This window comes from Taeniopygia guttata, chromosome 17 (genome assembly GCF_048771995.1).
Source record: "Taeniopygia guttata chromosome 17, bTaeGut7.mat, whole genome shotgun sequence".
In the NCBI taxonomy this organism is placed as follows: Eukaryota; Metazoa; Chordata; class Aves; order Passeriformes; family Estrildidae; genus Taeniopygia; species Taeniopygia guttata.
Genome location: NC_133042.1, coordinates 1,002,317 through 1,021,400, shown reverse-complemented (window position 1 = coordinate 1,021,400; position 19,084 = coordinate 1,002,317). Strand labels below are relative to the sequence as shown.

The 19,084-nt window shown below is 51.0% G+C and overlaps 1 protein-coding gene across 15 annotated transcripts in view; it reads left to right on the top strand.

Annotated features, from left to right (window-relative positions):
* Positions 1–10,530, top strand: part of ZNF618 (zinc finger protein 618) — a 151,155-nt gene extending 140,625 nt beyond the window's left edge. For all 15 annotated transcript variants that reach the window (XM_072936765.1, XM_072936771.1, XM_030286947.4 and 12 more), the window contains 2 exons: positions 880–984; positions 1,748–10,530. In XM_072936765.1, the coding sequence (XP_072792866.1) occupies positions 880–984; positions 1,748–3,261 (1,619 nt within the window). In that variant the 3' untranslated portion in view covers positions 3,262–10,530. The remainder of the gene's footprint in view (positions 1–879; positions 985–1,747) is intronic.
* The last annotated feature ends 8,554 nt before the right edge of the window (positions 10,531–19,084 follow it).

Here is a 19,084-nt window from a genome sequence, read left to right as displayed (position 1 = left end):
TTCACAGCACCATTTCGTACCGAAGCACACAAAGAACCAGAAAATTTCCTCTGGAGGGTGGGGAGAAATTCTTGGGGCACAGGAGAGGAAAACATGGATACAATACAGACTTTACTGATCTTGCTTGCATTTTCTTGTAAGATCCCATCAGTCTGGCAGCCAAAATGTTTCACACAGTTACAAAACAGAAATGGGGGCACAAACACAAAAACTTTGTGGGCACTGGTGTCTGCAGCCTCAGGGTGGGAAGGTCTTTGGTCCACACTCCAGAGACTTTGGCTTTGTGTTTACAGCCTGAGGCAGCAGTGAGAGCCCCAGAGGAGATGGGGCCTTGCTCTTCAAGGGGAAGAAACCAGACGTGAAGTGTGCAGTGAGACCCTTAGATCCAGAGGAGCTGAGCACAGCTTGAAAACCAGAGTGCTCCGCAGAGAGAACAGGGCAGCCACCTGCAGTGCAGGAAGAGGCAGGGAGGGAAGAGAAGGATCAGTGTCTGTTCCACCTCATTTTGGAAAGCAAATGAATGGCCCAAGTCAGGCTGAGCTTCCATTCCTCCTGGTGTGCAGCTTCAGCTCCTGAGGAGACATTCCTCAGGGTGTGCTGATGGCATCAATGTCCCCGGTGCACAGAAAGACATGTGGCACATTTCGGCCACATTTTGGGAAGTGATAGGTTGTGAGTCCAAAGACAGTTTCAAGGCCCCTGAGGGTGCTGTGTGAGCTCACTGAAAGCTGCCTAAAAGCCACAGAGAGTGTGGTGGGTTGTTGTCCCCTTAGTTAAAGGAGCCCTACGTAAATGCTGAGCAGTTGAGTAGTTTCTGCTTCTTTGTGCTTTAAGCATTATTTTGTGCTTTTTAACCCCTCCCTGTCTCTTGCCTCGCAGCTGACAATGAGAACAACATTGCCTCCAGCCAGCAGCCCAGGTCACCTCTCCCCGTGGTTGAAGAAAAGTGGAAACCACAGCTCCAAAGAAATAACGCCAACAACAGTATGTAGCAGCTTCTCACTTTGTCCCTGTCCAACAAGTGCCTCAGGGGTGCAGCAGTGATGGGCACTGCACAAGGCCCTTGTCCTCACCAAACTGTATTTGACTTCCCCTTAATTCATGTCCTACCTGGCAGAGCAGAGCATCCCTTCCCACTACAGGAGTGCAACAAAGAACCCTGAGGTAGTTGGAAATGTTGGTGAGGAAGACGCATTTGGTAACTCCTGGAAGAATGTAACTTCTGAGCCAAGGTCAGACTTTCTGGCCTGGAGTTAAAAAACAAATCCAGTCATCATGGTGTGACAGAGGCACAGGTTCCCAGAGCAGCTGTGCAGCCTCTGGATTCCTGGAAGTGTCCAGGGCCAGGTTGGACAAGACTTGGAGCAGCTTGGGATAGTGGAAGTTGTCCCTGCCCATGACAGGGGGTGGCACTGGATGGGTTTTAATGTCCCTTCCAACCCAAACCAGTCTGGGAATCTGTGATTTGATATCCATCTTTCCATCTGGGCTGAGTAGTGACTATCCCCATACCAGGACAGGATGCAGATCTGCTCCCTGCTGTTCTGAGCAGGAGCAAGGCCTGTCTCTGGGGGTTCCTCAGTCCAGAAACCTTGGGGGAACAAATCCAAGGGTGGAGTTGTCTCTTCCATCATCTGGGCATGCTGCCCTCCCTGGGGGTCTGTGGGAATGGTTTTGTGCCTGTGCTCTCTCCTGCTGTGGTGGTGCTGATCCGGCCCTTTCTGTGCCCGCCCGTGTTTCCCTGCAGCGGCAGCGAGCGGCTCTCTGGGGAACAGCGCGATCCCGGAGAAGGAGCGGCAGAACATCGCCGAGAGGCTGCTGCGCGTCATGTGCACCGACCTGGGCGCGCTCAGCGTGCTCAGCGGCAAGGAGTTCATCAAGCTGGCGCAGACGCTGGTGGACAGCGGGGCTCGCTACGGTGCCTTCTCCGTCACCGAGATCCTGGGCAACTTCAACACCCTGGCTCTGAAGCACCTGCCTCGGATGTACAACCAGGTGAAGGTGAAAGTCACCTGTGCCCTGGGCAGCAACGCCTGCCTCGGCATCGGGGTCACCTGCCACTCGCAGAGCGTCGGCCCCGACTCCTGCTACATCCTCACCGCCTACCAGGTGGAAGGCAACCACATCAAGAGCTACGTCCTGGGCATTAAGGGCGTAGACATTCGAGACAATGGTGATTTTATCCACCACTGGGTGCAGAACGTGCTGTCGGAGTTTGTGATGTCGGAGATCAGGACGGTGTACGTGACGGACTGCAAGGTCAACTCCTCGGCGTTCTCCAAGGCGGGCATGTGCCTGCGCTGCTCGGCCTGTGCCTTGAACTCGGTGGTGCAGAGCGTGCTCAACAAGAGAACACTACAGGCTCGCAACATGCACGAGGTGATCGAGCTCCTGAATGTCTGTGAAGACCTGGCGGGGTCCACGGGCCTCTCAAAGGAGACCTTTGGCTCCCTGGAAGAGACCTCCCCGCCGCCCTGCTGGAACTCGGTCACCGACTCCCTGCTGCTCGTCCACGAGCGCTACGAGCAGATCTGCGAGTTCTACAGCAGGGCCAAGAAGATGAACCTCATCCAAAACCTGAACAAACACCTGCTCAGCAACCTGGCAGCCATCCTGGCGCCGGTGAAACAGGCCGTGATCGAGCTGAGCAACGAGAGCCGGCCCACGCTGCAGCTGGTGCTGCCCACCTACGTCAAACTGGAGAAACTGTTCACTTCCAAAGCCAATGATGCTGGTGTGGTCAGCAAACTCTGTCACCTCTTCTTGGAGGCGCTGAAGGAGAACTTCAAAGTTCACTCGGCACACAAGGTAGCCATGATCTTGGACCCTCAGCAGAAGCTGCGGCCTGTCCCACCCTACCAGCATGAAGAGATCATTGGCAAGGTCTGTGAGCTGATCAACGAGGTGAAAGAGTCCTGGGCAGAAGAAGCAGAATTTGAACCTTCAACCAAGAAGCCTCGTGCAGCAGGGGAGGCCACAGCAGCTCAGGAAGAAGACTGGTTTGGGAAAAGTGAAGTCTATGATTATTTGCAAGAACCTCTCTTCCAGGCCACCCCTGACCTGTTTCAGTACTGGTCGTGTGTTACCCAAAAGCATACGAAACTAGCCAAGCTGGCCTTTTGGCTCTTAGCAGTGCCTGCTGTGGGTGCCAGGAGCGAATGTGTAAATATGTGTGAGCAGGCGCTCTTGATCAAAAGGAGGCGGCTACTCAGTCCAGAAGACATGAACAAACTCATGTTTTTGAAGTCCAACATGCTTTAAGACTTTCTTTTAATTAAAACAAAACTTTAAAACACTGTTCCAAACAAAGAAAAAGAAATTTAAGTTCTAAACACTGTGGACCTCATTATGAATGCCCCTGGAAACCAAGTGCTTTTTTATATATATATAAAAATATAAATATATATAAAATTAAGTTTGAAAGGAAAGCTGAGCACAGGAGAGAGACAGCCCTCTGCCAGGAATGTGCTCCTTTCCATAGATAGTGTGTGGACTTGACAGACTTTTTAATGTTTTCAAGTGGGCAGACGAATGGGAGGCTGATGTTCTAAAGTCTTCAGGCAGCTGAGATCTAAAGTGACTTGAAGTTTCTTTTGTTTCTCCTCCACCCCACCTTTCCTCTTGTCCCTGGGCCATCTTGCCATGGATAATCAGACTCCATTGACCAGACCAGTTCTGCACTGGACTTTGCTCCTTTGAATAACTGTACACCTTGAGGGCACTTGGCTGCAGCCTTCTTGGCATGGGGCGTGAATCAGGGCAGCTGTGTTCCATCAACACCGGTATCTTTAGAAATCAGGAAGGGAGGCTTTAAGGTTTTTGATTCTTAATTTTATTTTTAACCTTTCCATATCCTTTTTTTTTTTTTCAAAGGAAAAGTTATTCCTCTGTCTCTACTACCAGTCTTGAGTTTAACATGGCAGCAAGTGATTATAAGTTTGATTTCAAACTAAGAGAAATGGCTCATGGCAGAAACTGTCAGTAGTTGTTACGTTTCTTGGCTTTATATTTTTTTTACAGCAGAACTTCTTCTGAACTCCCGGTGTTAATTATTTTTTCTGTGAATTTTGTACATCAGGTGTTCTCAAACTTGTTCTACAGTAGCCCATTTGCAATTAAATTATATTCTTGTGGGAACCACAACAGTTGTTTATGTGGCAAAGCCTAGAAACCAGGAAAAGCAAATGGTGACAGCACAAGTGGCTGTGGGCCACCGGTGAGCTTGCCAGGTCTGCCAGAGAACCCTTGTACCTAAACATTTTTGTTAAAAAGTCTCAGTGACACACAAACCACCCTTCCCAAGGCCAAGGACAAACCAAGGTGTATGATTTTTCAGGGGAACAAAGCTCACCAGTTTTGTCAAACTGGGGTTTGAAGGAAGCTTAGAGAAGTGCATGGGCTCAAAGATCCTTCTGAATGTAAGTGCTCCTGATTGAGTGCAAAGAATATCTTCCCCTTTTTGTTTGGAATGGTTTCCTCTAGTGGCACGAATGTCTTTTTGATACCTACAGTGCATTACACTACTTGTTCTGTTGCTGACCTGTTCTGGCCAGGAAGGCCACGAGCCCCGAAATGTTCACGCTTAGCTGGCTCACCCCAAATGCAATTAGAGATCCCCGTAACCCCAAAGCATCTCGGTCACTCTGCTGTCCCCAAGGCCAGAGCTCCTGCAGGCACAGCTCCTGGGCTGCTGGACAGGCTCTGTCAGGTTTGGTGCCTCTTGGACAATTCCCAACCTCTGGTGCCAAACTCTGCATTTTTCATCGCGGTGACTTGTCTCCTGGAGGAAAACAGGAGCAAATTCTTTCTTCAGCAGTCTCTCCTGCTCCCAGGAGCTCTGGAGCTGCGGCCCCAGTGGTGTGGGAGGGTTGGGAGGAGGGACTGGCCCTGCTGAGAGCAGGCTGGAGCCTTCAGCAGCACAGGGAGTTTGCTGCTGGCTGGCAATGCAGGGGGAAACTGGAGACCTCTCTGCAGTGCTGCTGTTGACCAGATGTTAAACCAGGATCCCACCTGCCCAGCTCTGGCTGTAAGAGAAGTCACAAGTTCCAAGACATGAGAAATAGCAAACCCAATCTCTCAGGCTTTGTGTGCAGATGCCTTGAACCTCACAGGCACTCCCTGACACCTGCACTGCCACAGGACTCAGGGGCACAGTTTGCACGCTGGACCCTTCCCCATGCCAGGCTCACGAGGACAAACCTTGGCACCAGCTGTCTTGCCCTTTCCAGCCCTTTCAGCCTTTCATTGCCTTGAGGCTGGTGTTTGGGTTGACCCTCAGCACTGTTACTGCCATCAGACCAAAACCATTGTCTCCTAACCTGTCACGCTTTTGCCTAAGGCACACAACCTGCCACATGAACGGGAGCTGCCAAGGCAAAGCTCTTGGACTCCTGATTTCCCTGTCAGTGGCTGATGGAGGAGTTGCTTGTGGGGCCAGCTTTCCTTCTTGCTGGTTTTGTTTTGTCCTGTACAAATCCTGCTTGCCCAGCCACCAGTGGTAGCACAGCAGTTTGCAGGGCAGGAGAAACCTGTGGCAGACAAAAATGAGCCCTGAGGGAGTGAGATGTGTGCTGGGCCCACTGGTACCTGTCAGCAGGAAAGCTTGGCTGGTGCATGTCTCCAAACAGGATTAGCTGTGGGCACAGAGGTACCACACAGCTCAGCTGATGGCACAGGGATCAGGATTGGCAGCTCCTCCAAATGACACGTTTCACCTTTTTGTGTGGCTCACCTGAGACCCTGAGAGCTCTTTGATGCTCAGGGAAACATGCAAAGCCCTTGCTTTGGAAAGACAGCTCCAGCCCTCCTTTGCTAAGGGACATGTAGATGATTTCTGTGGAATTTGTGAACTCGGGCTCATGCTGTCTGCGAGGCATCGAGGATGGGAAATGGGCAGACAGAGTTAGCACAGCTGTAAATCCCTGGAACTGAGAATCGGGCAAACTGCAGGGATTTGTGCCCAGCAGTGGAGCAGACTGATGGCATGCATGCAGGAAGGCCACAGCCACCCCTACCTCCCATCCCACCTCCCCTTTCCCTTCTCACACTGTGGGTTTGGCACCAGAGCTAGGGGTTTTCTTGTGGTGCTGACCAAAGAGAGGGATGGACTGGCCCTCTGCCCCGTCCCAAAAACTGCCCCTCTGAGGCAACTTCGGTTGTGGTTGCACTAATGATGGGTGTTAAGCAGTGATGTTGGGCAAATGAGGTTCTCCCAAAGACTTAAAAACTCAACAGCTGGAAAAGCAAGAGAAAACCTAAAGGCCTAAACCAGAGCATTCTCAGAGGTGGTGAGGAGAGGGGCTGCGTGGGCAGCCCCTTCTCCAGAGACTCAGTGAGGAAGGTGCAGCTTTTCCCGACTCTTGCATGTGGTTGCAGTGTGGCCAGCTCAGAGGAGCTGGTTGTGCTGGGCTTGCTCCACGTTCTCTCTGGGTCACTTAGGCCTCAGTAAAAGCAGAGAAGCACATCTGTAGCACATGCATTTACCTTAAATGCCAAGCTTTTCCTCCTCTTCCTTCTTCCGGGCTTGAATTCACATTCTAGGGAACAAAAATACTTCACCAAGGTCTGAAATGTGGAAGCTCTTATTTGCCAGGTTGCTCCAACCCAGGCTGCTCTGTGGTCCCCAGAGGGCTGAGAGGCCGTGGTGTTGTAGGGAGCTCTGCTGGTCCTGGGGTGGGAGACTGCTCAGGAGAGGCTCCGAGTTTGGCCAGGGCTGGTGTGAGGTTCTGCTCCCTTTGAGTTGGGAGAAGTCCTCAGAACTGGGATCATCCTCTGGTGGGTCATGTTGGGAATTACTTCTGCTTGTTGGTTCCCTGTAATGTCCCGTGTGACATGTGTCAGGGTGCAGGAATGGTGTGTGGCCTGCAGGCATCCCCCTGTTCTGCTGCTGGCTGTGCCTGACCTTCCAGACCCTCCTGGCTTCACAGTTTGCTCTGGGAGCATTCTGACCTTCAGGTGGGGAACAAGTGCCACCCGGTGAACTCCAAGAGGGAAGGGCCTGTCTGAACATCCTTGCTACTGAAGAGAGTGGATTAGAGGCAGAGCTCTTCAGGAGGTTGTTTCTGTGTGGATGCAGCAGCCAGGAGGTCAGGAAGGAGTTGTCTCCCGTGTCTCTCAGTAGTCACTGGTTGTGTTTGGCTTGCAGGATGGACTTGGTGTATTGCACCTGGGTCGAATTGAGATGGAGCTGAGCTTCCCTTTCTGTCCAAGCTCTCTGTCTGTGCTAAGGAAACTGCTGTGGGTGGGTTTGAAGTGTGCAATCTGCAAAACTTTCTGTGAAAGCTGACTGTGGGCTCAGGTTTTGTCTAACTCAGTTGTTCCTTCATTGCTGGTTAAGCCAGTTTAACTTTGAGCTGAACTGGTTTAAGCATCCACAAAAACCACCTGCACTGGTTTATCTGTGCTTGCTGGGCAGAGATGATGTCCAGCAGCAGCTCAGGGAGTCATGACCCTTATGTGATTTTTGCAAATGAATTTGCAGCAGATGTTCTCAGAACTTGGAAATGACTGAAAATAGAGGGGAGACACTTATGGAAATGACTTGAGCTCTAAATGGTGGCATTGGAGTGTCCAGTGGTGTGGCTCAGGTGGGTTGGGTGGCTTTTCTCCAACTGTCTGTAATAACCCAGAAGGTTTAGCATGGGAAGGAATTACCAAAAATGTTTGTGCTGGTGGCTGAGTCTGCTCAGAGGGGCCAGTTCCATTCTGGCCGTGGTGAGCACAGGACAGGAGACTGGAAGCTCCTGCTGCTCCCACAGTGCCCTGGGCATTTCTAGGCAGCACCGTGTTACTGATGAACCAAAAGACATTAAAAGAGCAGCCAGGAAGGTGCTCCAAGGCTGGGAGTGCTGCTTTGTGCTGAGGAGGGGCTTGGATCTCTGATTGCACCTCTTGGCTGAGAGAGAGGCGGGAGCTCCTGTGAGCATTCACAAAGGAAAGGACAATCTGTTCCCTGTGGAGTAATTAGGAGTAATGGGAGAAAAATAAAAAATACACTAAAGGCAGATTCTGGGAAATCTCTTCAGGGAGGAGAGCTCTGTTCCTCTGGGAGGAGTCTGTGAGGGGAGTGTGTTTTGAGCCCTGTTGTTGAAGACAAGGCTGCAGAGTGGAGCTCACTCCATGAAACACATGGCTGGACCTTGCCAAGAGAAAAGGAACTGTGTGTAGGGGTGGGAAGTGCCAGGTTCCTGCCCAGATCCCTCCAGGAGGGTTCACAGAACCTTTTCCTCCCCATCCTCCCACTCATCACCAGCACCAAGCCCTTGCCAGCTCTCAGGGCATCCATCAGCCAGGTTCCATCAGGGAGGGGAAGCTGCCAGTGGAGGAGCAAATGTCCTGTCAGATCAATGGTGGGGGGGGTGTTCAATGTCTGGCTGCTTCTGTGGAGTTTTTCTGTGCTACACCATGGTCTGGGATCCGTGGGATCCCCTGGGAATGCCAGAACCACCGGCTGAGCCCTGTGCCCCGTGTCAGACCTGACCCTGTCCCTGTAGCAATAAGAGCTCCCTGTGTGTAGGACCTGTCCCCTCACAGCTCTGTCACCTCCCTGGGGCTTCTGGAAGTGTCCCCGAGCAAACTCTGAGCCCAGCTGAGCTCCGGGACAGGCCTGGGACAGTCTGCTTATGCTAGGCCAGAAATGGTGAACCAATGAGAGTGGGTTGCCCTGAAATTTAGTTTTATCTATTGAATGTTTGTGGGATTTCTGTTTAATTTCAGGTTTAGTTTGGCTGCTTAGTTGAGGTTTTTTTCCTGTTAAGAGTCCTTTGTTTGTAACTCGACAGGAGAGTTTTGCTGACATAGACAACGGTGTACCCATAGACCCTGAGGGGTTCCTCATCCAGAGGCAGCTGAGTTGGAATTTTTGGCTCCTGAAACAAGGAATGATGCCTGGCAGGATTTCCTGTAGTATCCCTGACGGTGGGACCCAGATGAGCAGCTCAGGTTTAATGATGGGAATATTATAGGCTGGAGCTGATGAGCACAGACACGTCCAACCCTTTCTTTTTACAACCAAAGTTCCCGAAAAAGGCACTTCCAGCCTCTCTGGCCTCGAATCCTTGTTGTCACCTCCCGGGGGTTCTCATGGCAGTCTCTGCAGTGTCTGTGGATAGGCTGGGATTGATTTTTCAAGTGGGTTCGGGGGTGGGAGAAGGGGTAACTTTTCCCTTTGCTGTGTAGAAGGACCTTCCCAATCAAGGAAGGAGACGTGTTCTGGAAGGAGCAACAGTTTTAGGAGCTGTTTTCCATGGTCCCTTGAAGCTTACTGGTACTTCAACACTCCTTTTTTGAATTCTTTGAAGGACAGCTGGTAGCAGGTGACCTGCACGGTGGTGGCAGGTGACAGCCCAGGCTGTCGGGGGGGACACTGCCCAGGCCGGGAGGATTGTGGTCCACGCCGTGGCCAGACAGTGTCATGGTGACAACCAAACATCAGGAGATCCTTGTTTGCAGCCAGTCTGAAAAGAGAAGCTGTTCCTCGCTCGTACGTTCCATTTCCCAACCCTCCTCCTGGGAGCTGAATTCTTGTTTCATCAAGCAAAGGATTTAATGTTCTCCTGCCCCTCCTGCCCTCCCTGCCCTCAGTAACTCGTGTGCATTTCCTTCCTTTCTGTAGATGCAGATGTTCTAGGCAATACCACAGAGCACCCGCGCTGCGAGTGCGACCATGTCATCTTAAAAAATACAAAAAAAAATATACAAAAAATATACAAAAAATATCTTTTTTAGGCCAGAGTTTTCTACAGGTATTAATGAATATTTTTCTTAATCCTTATAAGTTTTATGTGTTTAATATTTCTTAATACCGGTAGCATTAATTTATACTTTTGTAGCAACACAATATTTTTATAAACCGCCACCGCTGGCTTTGTCTTCATAACGGGAAGCGTGTGGGCAGCTGGCCCCGCGCTGTACCATGTACTGTATTTAAAAGGTTATCTAATGTCACACTTGCTGTGTTAATAAACAAAACAAAACCTGTTTGAAGTCTCATGTATTGTTGGTGTGGATCAAATGACTCACTAGAGAGCAATATTGCACGGGGTTGAGTTGCTGATTTTCATTGTGATATGCGAAAGCTTGAGGCCAACTCAAGTTCTGAGGGGTTGTTTTTTTTTTCTTTTTAGGATTTTGTTTTGGTTTTGTTTTGTTTTGGGTTTTTTTTCAGCTAAATAAATTCAGTGCTGTTTGAAACTTAGACTGACGTCAAATGAAAAGGATTATTAAAGAAAAAAAATATCAAGGTGTTTAAATGTTGCTGTTTTTACAAGTCTGTTGCTGTCTGAATGGAAATATTCCACAAGAGAGGAGGAATAGTTCCACTTAGCTTCCAAAGGGGCCGAGCGCTCCAGGCCAGAGCTCGGTTATTTGGAAATACCTTAGAGACATATTTCTGCAACATTCTTTTCAGAATTGATGCCAAGGCAGAAGACAAACTGTAACTGTAAGAAAGCATCCGTTGCTTGAGGATTTTCATGTCAGTGTTGTATTTATGGTTTTACAATAAAACAACCTTTAGGGGAAAAAAAAAAAGTGTCTGGGGTTTTCTGTATTTCAGGCTTGTGACTGGGACATCCCCAGTGCTGATTTGCTGTTGTGAGGAGGGAAAACATCCATGGAAGTGACCTGGATCCCAGCAGGGGTGTCTGACGGATCCCACAGAATCATGGAATGGTTTGGGTTGGAAGGGACACCGAGTCCCTTCCATGGCTGTGGGCAGGGACACCTCCCACTGTCCCAGGTCACTCCCAGCCCTGTCCAGCCTGGCCTTGGGCACTGCCAGGGATCCAGGGGCAGCCACAGCTGCTCTGGGCACCCTGTGCCAGGGCTGCCCACCCTCACAGGAACAATTCCCAATTCCCAATATCCCATCCATCCCTGCCCTCTGGCAGTTCACAGCCACAGGAACTCTCCACATCCCATATCCCTGGGGCACTCAGAGCCCCCCAGGAGCATTTCCCAGAGCATCCTGTGTCCCACACTCAGTTGCCAGGGCTGTGCACTGCTCCTTTCTCTCTGGAGAGATGTTTTTGTGCAGCAGAAAGGCCCTGAGCCCCTCGGTGTGGGCTGGGCTTGGGGTTCCCCCCACCAGGAGGATCAGCCCAGCTCAGGGTGTTTGTGCTGGGCAGCCTCAATGCCAGCGCCAGGACCTGCTCAGGGATTCCACCTGTGCCAGCAGATCCAGCTGGGATTGGTTTCTCCCAGGGGAACAGAGGCTTTGGGGGCTGGCTGGGCACTGGGTGGGCACTGGGTGGGCACTGGGTGGGCACTGGGTGGGCACTGGGCTCCTCCCAGGACAAGCCCTTGGCAGCTGCCCAAGGCTGAGAGCCCAGAGGGGCACCGAGAGCTCGGGGGGCTGACTGTGCCAGGGACTGGGGTCACAGGGATGTGCTGGGGAGGGGGCACTGACAGCTGGGACTGGGACTGGGACTTGCTGATGCTCTCTGGAGCTCCAGGACCTACCTCCAAACGAACCAGAGACCACCAGGAATTGTCCCAAGGGAAACAAGTACAGAGACCAGCGTGCTAAGGATGAGGCCAGGCCTCACACTGGAAAATCACATTGTCCATCACCCTCCATGTACCCTTTCCTTTGACCTGCTTTGATGTCCTTTGGCGTTTTCTAACCTTGCACCCACCCCTAACTCACAAAAAAAAAAAAAACAACCAAGCAAAACCAGCTCTGCTAGAGAATTAGCAAATTTGTAGTGAATTTGTGACTAGGGAAAAAGCAAAAGCTAAAGACATGGAATGACAATGGTTCTGGCCATTGGATAAACTCTTGGCTAGTGGTAAAGTGTGAAGATAAACCAACATAATAAACACAGTATCTAGTGGTGAGAATGGCTGAGACTTTGCTAGAGATTTGCTGTAGACCACCTTTCAGTAAACAGATCAGATGCCCTCAGGTGCTACTAGACAAGAGTTGGGATTTGTTTGAAGATCTAAATGTGTAAAGTGGATAATCTAAAGCCAACAGGCCCAGAAGAAGGGATCCCTGGCATGCCAGCACTCAAGTGTCCCTTTTAAAGGGACCGTTTAAAAGGATAAATAAGATTGCTAATGGGAGTGGAAGAAGCTTAAGCTAATCCTGCTGTGTTTCCTGATTCTCTGATTTCTGCCCTAAGAGGACAAAATTCCTGTAGCTTTAGCAATAAAGGAACTGAAAGCTCTGAATTCAGGCTCTGCTTGAGGTACCCAGAATTTTCTCTCATCTGAGGGGGACGGATGTTTGTTCATGCTGAGATCCTGCGTGGGACCAGAGTGGGAGCAGCAGCTCAGGTGCGTGGCTATTGTAAATGAGGTGAACCCAATGGGAAGAAATGACGATGTCTGACTCAATTCAGAAGGCTGAATTATTTCTTTATTATAACTATGCTAAAATACATTAATATACTATATAAAAGGAGGATACTCAAACTACATACTACTTTCTCTGACCCTATCTCTAACTCCCCCACAACTTGTGACCCTCTCTGAGAGTCCAGCCCCAGGTGGGTTGGATTGGATTGGATTGGATTGGATTGGATTGGATTGGATGGAATTGGATTGGATTGGGTTAGGTTGGGTTGGGCTGGGTTGGGTTGGGTTGGGTTGGGTTGGGTTGGGTTGGGTTGGGTTGGGTTGGGTTGGGTTGGATTGGATTGGATTGGATTGGATTGGATTGGGTTGGATTGGATTGGATTGGATTGGATTGGATTGGGTTGAGTTGGGTTGAGTTGGGTTGAGTTGGGTTGGATTGGATTGGATTGGATTGGGTTGGGTTGGGTTGGATTGGATTGGATTGGATTGGATTGGGTTGGATTGGATTGGATTGGGTTGGGTTGGATTGGATTGGATTGGATTGGATTGGATTGGATTGGATTGGATTGGCCATCAGGCTCAAACAATCCTCACCAGAATCCAACCAAGCATCACCCCAGGTAAACAATTCTCCAAACACATTCCACATGGGAAAACAAGGAGCAGAAATAGAAATTGTTTTCTCTTTCATTTCTCTCTGTGCACCTCTATGAAAAATCCTGAGAGGGAGAGAAATGTGCTGCCACACGTGGCAAGGCCCCTGTGCCCCTTGAATTTGGGGGAGCAGTGCCCTGTGACCGCCCAGGGCCGGGAGCAGCTCTGCCCTGGAGCTGTTCCTCCATCACCCATCTCTGCTGGGATGCGCTGGGAGCTGAGGGGTCCCTCTGCTCCCGGGATGGGAGGGCTGGCCCCGGGGCCAGGCTCAGCCAGGAGGGATCGCTGGGTGAGCTGATGGAGATGGAGCAGGGCTGAGGTCCTGAGGGACTCAATGTGCAGCCCAGGGCCCCGGTTTGGAGGGGGATCCATGGTCAGACACAGCCCAGCAGCTGCCCCGTGGGGATGGAGCAGGGGAACACCAGCTGGGCACTCGGGGCAGCAGCATCACTCAGGACAGGCTGAGGGCCCGAGCTGAGCTGAAATGGGGCTGCAGGAGTGCGGGGCTGGCCCAGGTGGGGCTGGTCAGGGCCATTGACACCCGACAGAGCTCTCAGGTCCCTGAGAGGCTCAGCTGTTGAATTGGGCAGTGCTCCTGCTCCCCTGTCAAGTTCCCCATGGCTTCTGAGCAAGGAGAGCATGGGCCAGTTCCAGGATCCCTTCTCCTGGCAAGAATACCCCACAAAACAGTGAAGAACAATTAGGGAATGAGATTAGTTTTAAAATACATTTAATAGTGAAATATTGACAGAACAGACCAGCATGAAGTGGTTTGCACTGAAAAACAGACAGGAAACAAAAATTACTAAACCATCAATCCCCCAGATTCTCACAGCTCCTCTGCATGCTCTCAGAACTGCATCTCCTGTGCCTTTGTGCCTTCTAATAATTCTATTCCTCCCTCTCCTCCTTAGGGCTGCAGGCAGGCGGGTGGTGCCTTTGGATTTGGATTAAGGGTCTTTTTTGTGCAGGAATTTTGCAGCCAGAAGATCTGCATGTGCTCAGCACCAAGCACAGCCAGATCTCCCAAGGACCTCCAGGATCACCCACTTCCAAACCTGCTGGTGCCTCCCACTGCTCTCCTGGGGGAGCCCCTGCCCGTGGCTGCCCCTGCTCCCCCAGGGCCATGCCCAAACTCTATCTCATGGCACAAAACAGGTCCCAGATTCATTTCCAGAGGGCTGATGGAGGCAGCAGCTCTTCACTCTCCGTGGCACATTTGTCAGCCTGTGATGGTGGATATGAAGATTAACAGCAAAATAACTGCACATTTCCCCTCGGGTGATCGATGGGCTGGAGCTCCTGACGCTGAGTGCTGCAGCTCTCAGGGAAGCTGCTTTTAGGTTGCACCGGCTGTAAGTCACAGCAAATTAACAGATTCTCCTTAAGTACCCAGAACATCTGTTCTCCGAGATGGGGGAGCAAGTGCCTTGTGCTCGGTGTGCAGCACAGGGGTCAGAGCCGGGGGAGATGGCACCGAATGAGTTAACCTGGGGGGTGGCACCGAATGAGTTAACTGGGAATGGCACTAAATGAGTTAACTGGGGGGGAATGGCACTGAATGAATTAACTGGGGGGGATGGCTATAAATTAATTAACTGGGGGGTGGCACTGAATGAGTTAACTGGGGGTAATGGCTGTAAATGAATTAACTGGGGGTAATGGCTGTAAATGAGTTAACTGGGGGGGATGGCTATAAATTAATTAACTGGGGGGTGACACTGTATGAGTTAACTGGGGGTAATGGCTATAAATGAGTTAACTGGGGGGGATGGCTGTAAATGAGTTAACTGGGGGGGATGGCTATAAATGAGTTAACTGGGGGTAATGGCTATAAATGAGTTAACTGGGGGTAATGGCTGTAAATGAGTTAACTGGGGGTGCCCTGAGCTGCTGAGGGGAGCCCGGCTGGGTGGGCACAGGGGAGGGAAGCTCCCGAGCTCCCAGCCCGCTGGCTCAGAGCCCCCTTTGCCCACGGGACACCCACTACTGCTGCTCTGGCACTGCCCACGTGGGGAGTGTGAAAAACGCCAATCACTCGGTTTTTAAAATTTTTAAAGTTTAATAATAATAAAATGGTTATAAAAATAATAATACAATTAGAGTAATAAAGTGTAGAGTTAGGACAATTGCAAGACAATAAAAAGCAAAGAATTACAGACGTCCGGATGCTCTCAGACACTAAGTCAGGAAAAGCAAACCTTGTGGACAAAGGAATAACCTTAAAAGCAACAGCCTGTTGCATATTCATATATCTCATACATGATGCATAAATTCCTTGCAAATTAAGAACTTTTCTGGTTTTTGTCAATTTCTTCTCCTTAATCCTGTTGGTTCCACAAAGATGGAGAGAAGGTGGGAGAATGTTTGTCTTTTCTGCTAAGGAGGCAGTAACTCTTTATGGGCCCCCTTCACTGACATCTCTGTGTGAAGAGTTTCTTGATTATCTCATCTTCCTGCTTGAGCTTGTAACAAATCCTATATTGCAGAGTTTCTATTTTAACATTTTGTAACCTAAAACTACATTTAACACACTACTTAAGAGAATTAATACAGCATAACTTTCTAACATTATACATATAATGTTCATTGTAATATTTGCAAGAAGCCAATCACAAAATATGCATTTTTCCCAGGGAGGGACCCCCGTGCAGCGGCACCAGAGCAGAAGATCCCGTTCACCACCCCCGGGTGGCCGAGGGCAGGGGGGAGCTGGTTAAAAGAGGCGCCTCCAAGGGTGACAGTGGCACCAAGGGTCACCTCATCCTGAACTTTGTGTGAGAGATTCCGGTGGCACAGACACGTGGTGGCACTTTTGCAGCTTTCAGAGTGCTGAAGGACAGCAGCTGCAAAGGGCCCAGCAGAGAATTTGTTCCAATCAGATTTATTTCAGTCAGGTATTTTGGGTGAGTTTTGCGGGGCTTGGCTGCCTCTTTAACCTTCACACAGCTGAATGGCTGCTGCATCAATGGATCCTCCTCCGTGTTCAACGAGCTAAAAGGAGCTGCTTTTTGTCCTAGATGAGAGAGCAAGATCCATCACTGCCTCTCAAGCTCAAGTCATTCTCTGGTGTAACTTTGTAGGATCCTGTGCTGCTCATTCTTTCCAGAGAAATTAATTTTGGCATTTATACTTACCTAGTGTCAGAAAACGCAGCTCCTACAGGATTGGAAGGCTGTTGCCTTCATTACTTTTTCTTTCCTAATGTGGAAACAGCAGCATTTCGTTCCTGCCCAGCCTCGCTGCTGTGTGGGAGGTGGGAGATGGGAGAAGCGAAGTTTGAACATCAGAGGGGGCAGCAGGAACCCATCCCCGAGTGACAGAACCTTTGCCTTGGGGTGGGATGGATCTCACTGAACCCTAAAGAGGGCTCCCTGTGCCCCCACACAGACGGGAATGTTGGAGTCCCTCACTAGGAGCAGACTTTAAAGCCATCGAGTCCGACCAGCACCGCCAGGGCATCACTGCCCCCTGTCCCCAGGTGCTGCACCCACCTGGCTTTTAAATTCCTCTGGGAATAGGGACCCCCCTGCCCTGGGCAGATGTGCCAGGCCATGATCACCCTCCCAGTGAAGAAATTGTCCCCAGTGTCCACCCTGAGCCTGCCTGGCCCAGCCTGAGCCGTTCCCTCTCCTCCTGTCCCTGTTCCCTGGAGCACAGTCCCAGCTGTCCCCTCCTGTCAGGAGCTGTGCAGAGCCACAAGGTCCCCCTGATCCCCCTTTTCTCCAGGCTGAGCCCCTTCCCAGCTCCCTCAGCCTCTCCTGGGGCTGCAGCCCCTCCTCAGTTCCCTCCAGCCCCGCTCTGGTCCCTGCAAAGCCCGTGCTGGAGGTGCTGCTCAGCCCAGCTGCCCAAACATCCCTCACCAGCAGAGAGCACAGAGGGCTTTCAAATCACCCTGACTCCTTTGGGTGGGTGGGAGTAGGGCAGGTGGCTGCCCTAGTCCCTAAAAGTTTTGTTCTTTTAATACCTCTGGATAGCAAGGACTCCAAATTCAGCCATGTCTGATGAAATCGCACATCTTGGCAAGTGCTTGCATATGTCCAGAATATTCTCTCTCATCTTCTGGTGAAAGACATCATTGTTTAGTACTTGGAACCAAATTTTCATTTGAATGCAGCTCCTGACTATGGGCAAAAAATACAGTAATAATATTTTTTCTGAAAATAGCACAGAGATAGAAAAAGAAATTGCAGTTTGCTGAGATCTATAAATTGCTTTTCTTACCCATAAAGATGGAATGTTTCTTTCACTTTGGGAGAAACAGATTGTTTAGTACAAACACTGACCTGTGCTGCCAATCAATGAATATTTCATTGCTCTCCCATCGATCCAAATCCACTGGAGCTGAACTTCCCAGGACAATAACGAAGAAACACAAGCCAAAGTAAAACTCAAGGTGAGTGGTTGGTGATTTAAGCTCGTTAGTGCAGCCAGATCAAGTAATTGCTCCATGTGAACTTTAGGGTGTTCTCCTACACAGTCAATGCAAACCCTCTAAACAGCGGGGACGTGTGAGGAGCTTTCCTGAGGCCCAACCAGAAGTTCCCTTCCAGCCTCAAAAGGACAGTAAGATTCCCATTGAGAAACTGCTCCGTTCATGGGGCACATTCCAGCACTGATGGGCTCTCGGCTGTTGTCACTGCAGGGCCCCAGCTGGAGAATAATTAGCACTGGCTCCATGATTGCAGAAGGCTGATCATTGCTTCATTATATCATCCTGTGCTATGTTATATTGTACTCATTAAGGAACTCGGTAACCCTCACAGCCAGTCTGATTCAGCTTTGACCTAATTGCTCAATCCATCCAAACACCACCCAGTGTCCAATTAAGAAATCACCCTTTTAAACAAATCTCCATGGCACATTCCACATGCCCACAACAGCAGGTGCAACAAGTGGAGATAAGAATTGTTTCTGTTCTCTGATCTCCTCCCAGCCTTGCCCAGGACAGTGCCTGGGAGAGCTGTGCCTGCTCTCCGTGCCAGAGCTGCTGCCACGAGCTGCCTCTGCAGAGCACAGAATCATTTCTGGAGCTCCTTGGGATCCCCCCCGAGGGATGCAGGGGATGGCTCAGAGTTAAAAATCTGCTTTTGTAACCCTGTCTGCAGAGTGCAGGAGGTGTGGGGCTCTCAGAACAGAGAGGGGCATTAACACAACAGAGCAGGGGCTCAGTGGGAATGTTTGCTCCTTTTAAGGCTTGAAGGGAACTTTTGGTTGGGATTCAGGGAAGCTCCTTACATACACTCACTAGGTACATATCTGCAGTCCCAGTTGACATCTGACACGGAAAAGGGCGCTGGAACCCTGTGGAGCACTGGCACCTGGAAACCCAGGACAAAAATCCAGGTTCTGCATGAAACACGGAGGGGGTGGAGGGGAAATTATTACAGGACAACTTTCCCTTAATGAAGTCATTTGTAATGGGGACACACGGGGCCCTCCCTTTTCTGTGGCTGCTCCCCGTGGATCTGGAGGATGTTCCGTTTGCCAGCAGATGAAATGCTGCTGCACTCGCCATCCTCTGCCCGGAGCTGCCCGGTGAGGGCAGGGAGGTCCAGCCTGGCAAAGCAGGGCCAGATGTTCCCCTGGGGAAGGGTGGGAGCAGCACGGGGCAGGCGGGCCGGGACGGGCTCGCAGCTCTCAGCTCTCAGCCCTTCCCGGCGGGCAGCACCGAAATTCCCCCCACAGCCCGGGGGGGACGCGGGAAATGCGCCCAAATCTCTCCGGGGCTGCGCTCCTCTCCGGGCACCGGAGGCGGGACTGAAACAGGGATGCTCCGGAGGAGGGAATGAACCGCGAGATGGCACCAGGCAGCTGGCAGAGCCCGCGGGGACACGGGGACAGCAGCGGGGACAGCAGCGGGGACAGCGGGGACAGAGGAGACAGAGGGGACAGCGGGGACAGCAGCAGGGACAGCACGGACAGGACAGCAGCAGGGACAGAAGCGGGGACAGAGGGGACAGAGGGGACAGAGGGGACAGCAGGGACAGCAGGCAGCAGCTCCCTGCAGGCTGTGGGCAGGAGGTGTTCCCTGCCTGCAGAAAGAACCACACGACTCTGGGCTGGCACTGCTGAAGAAGATGCCCGGGCTGTGCTGCCCTGGCCTGTCACACCCCGTGTGGCACCCTGG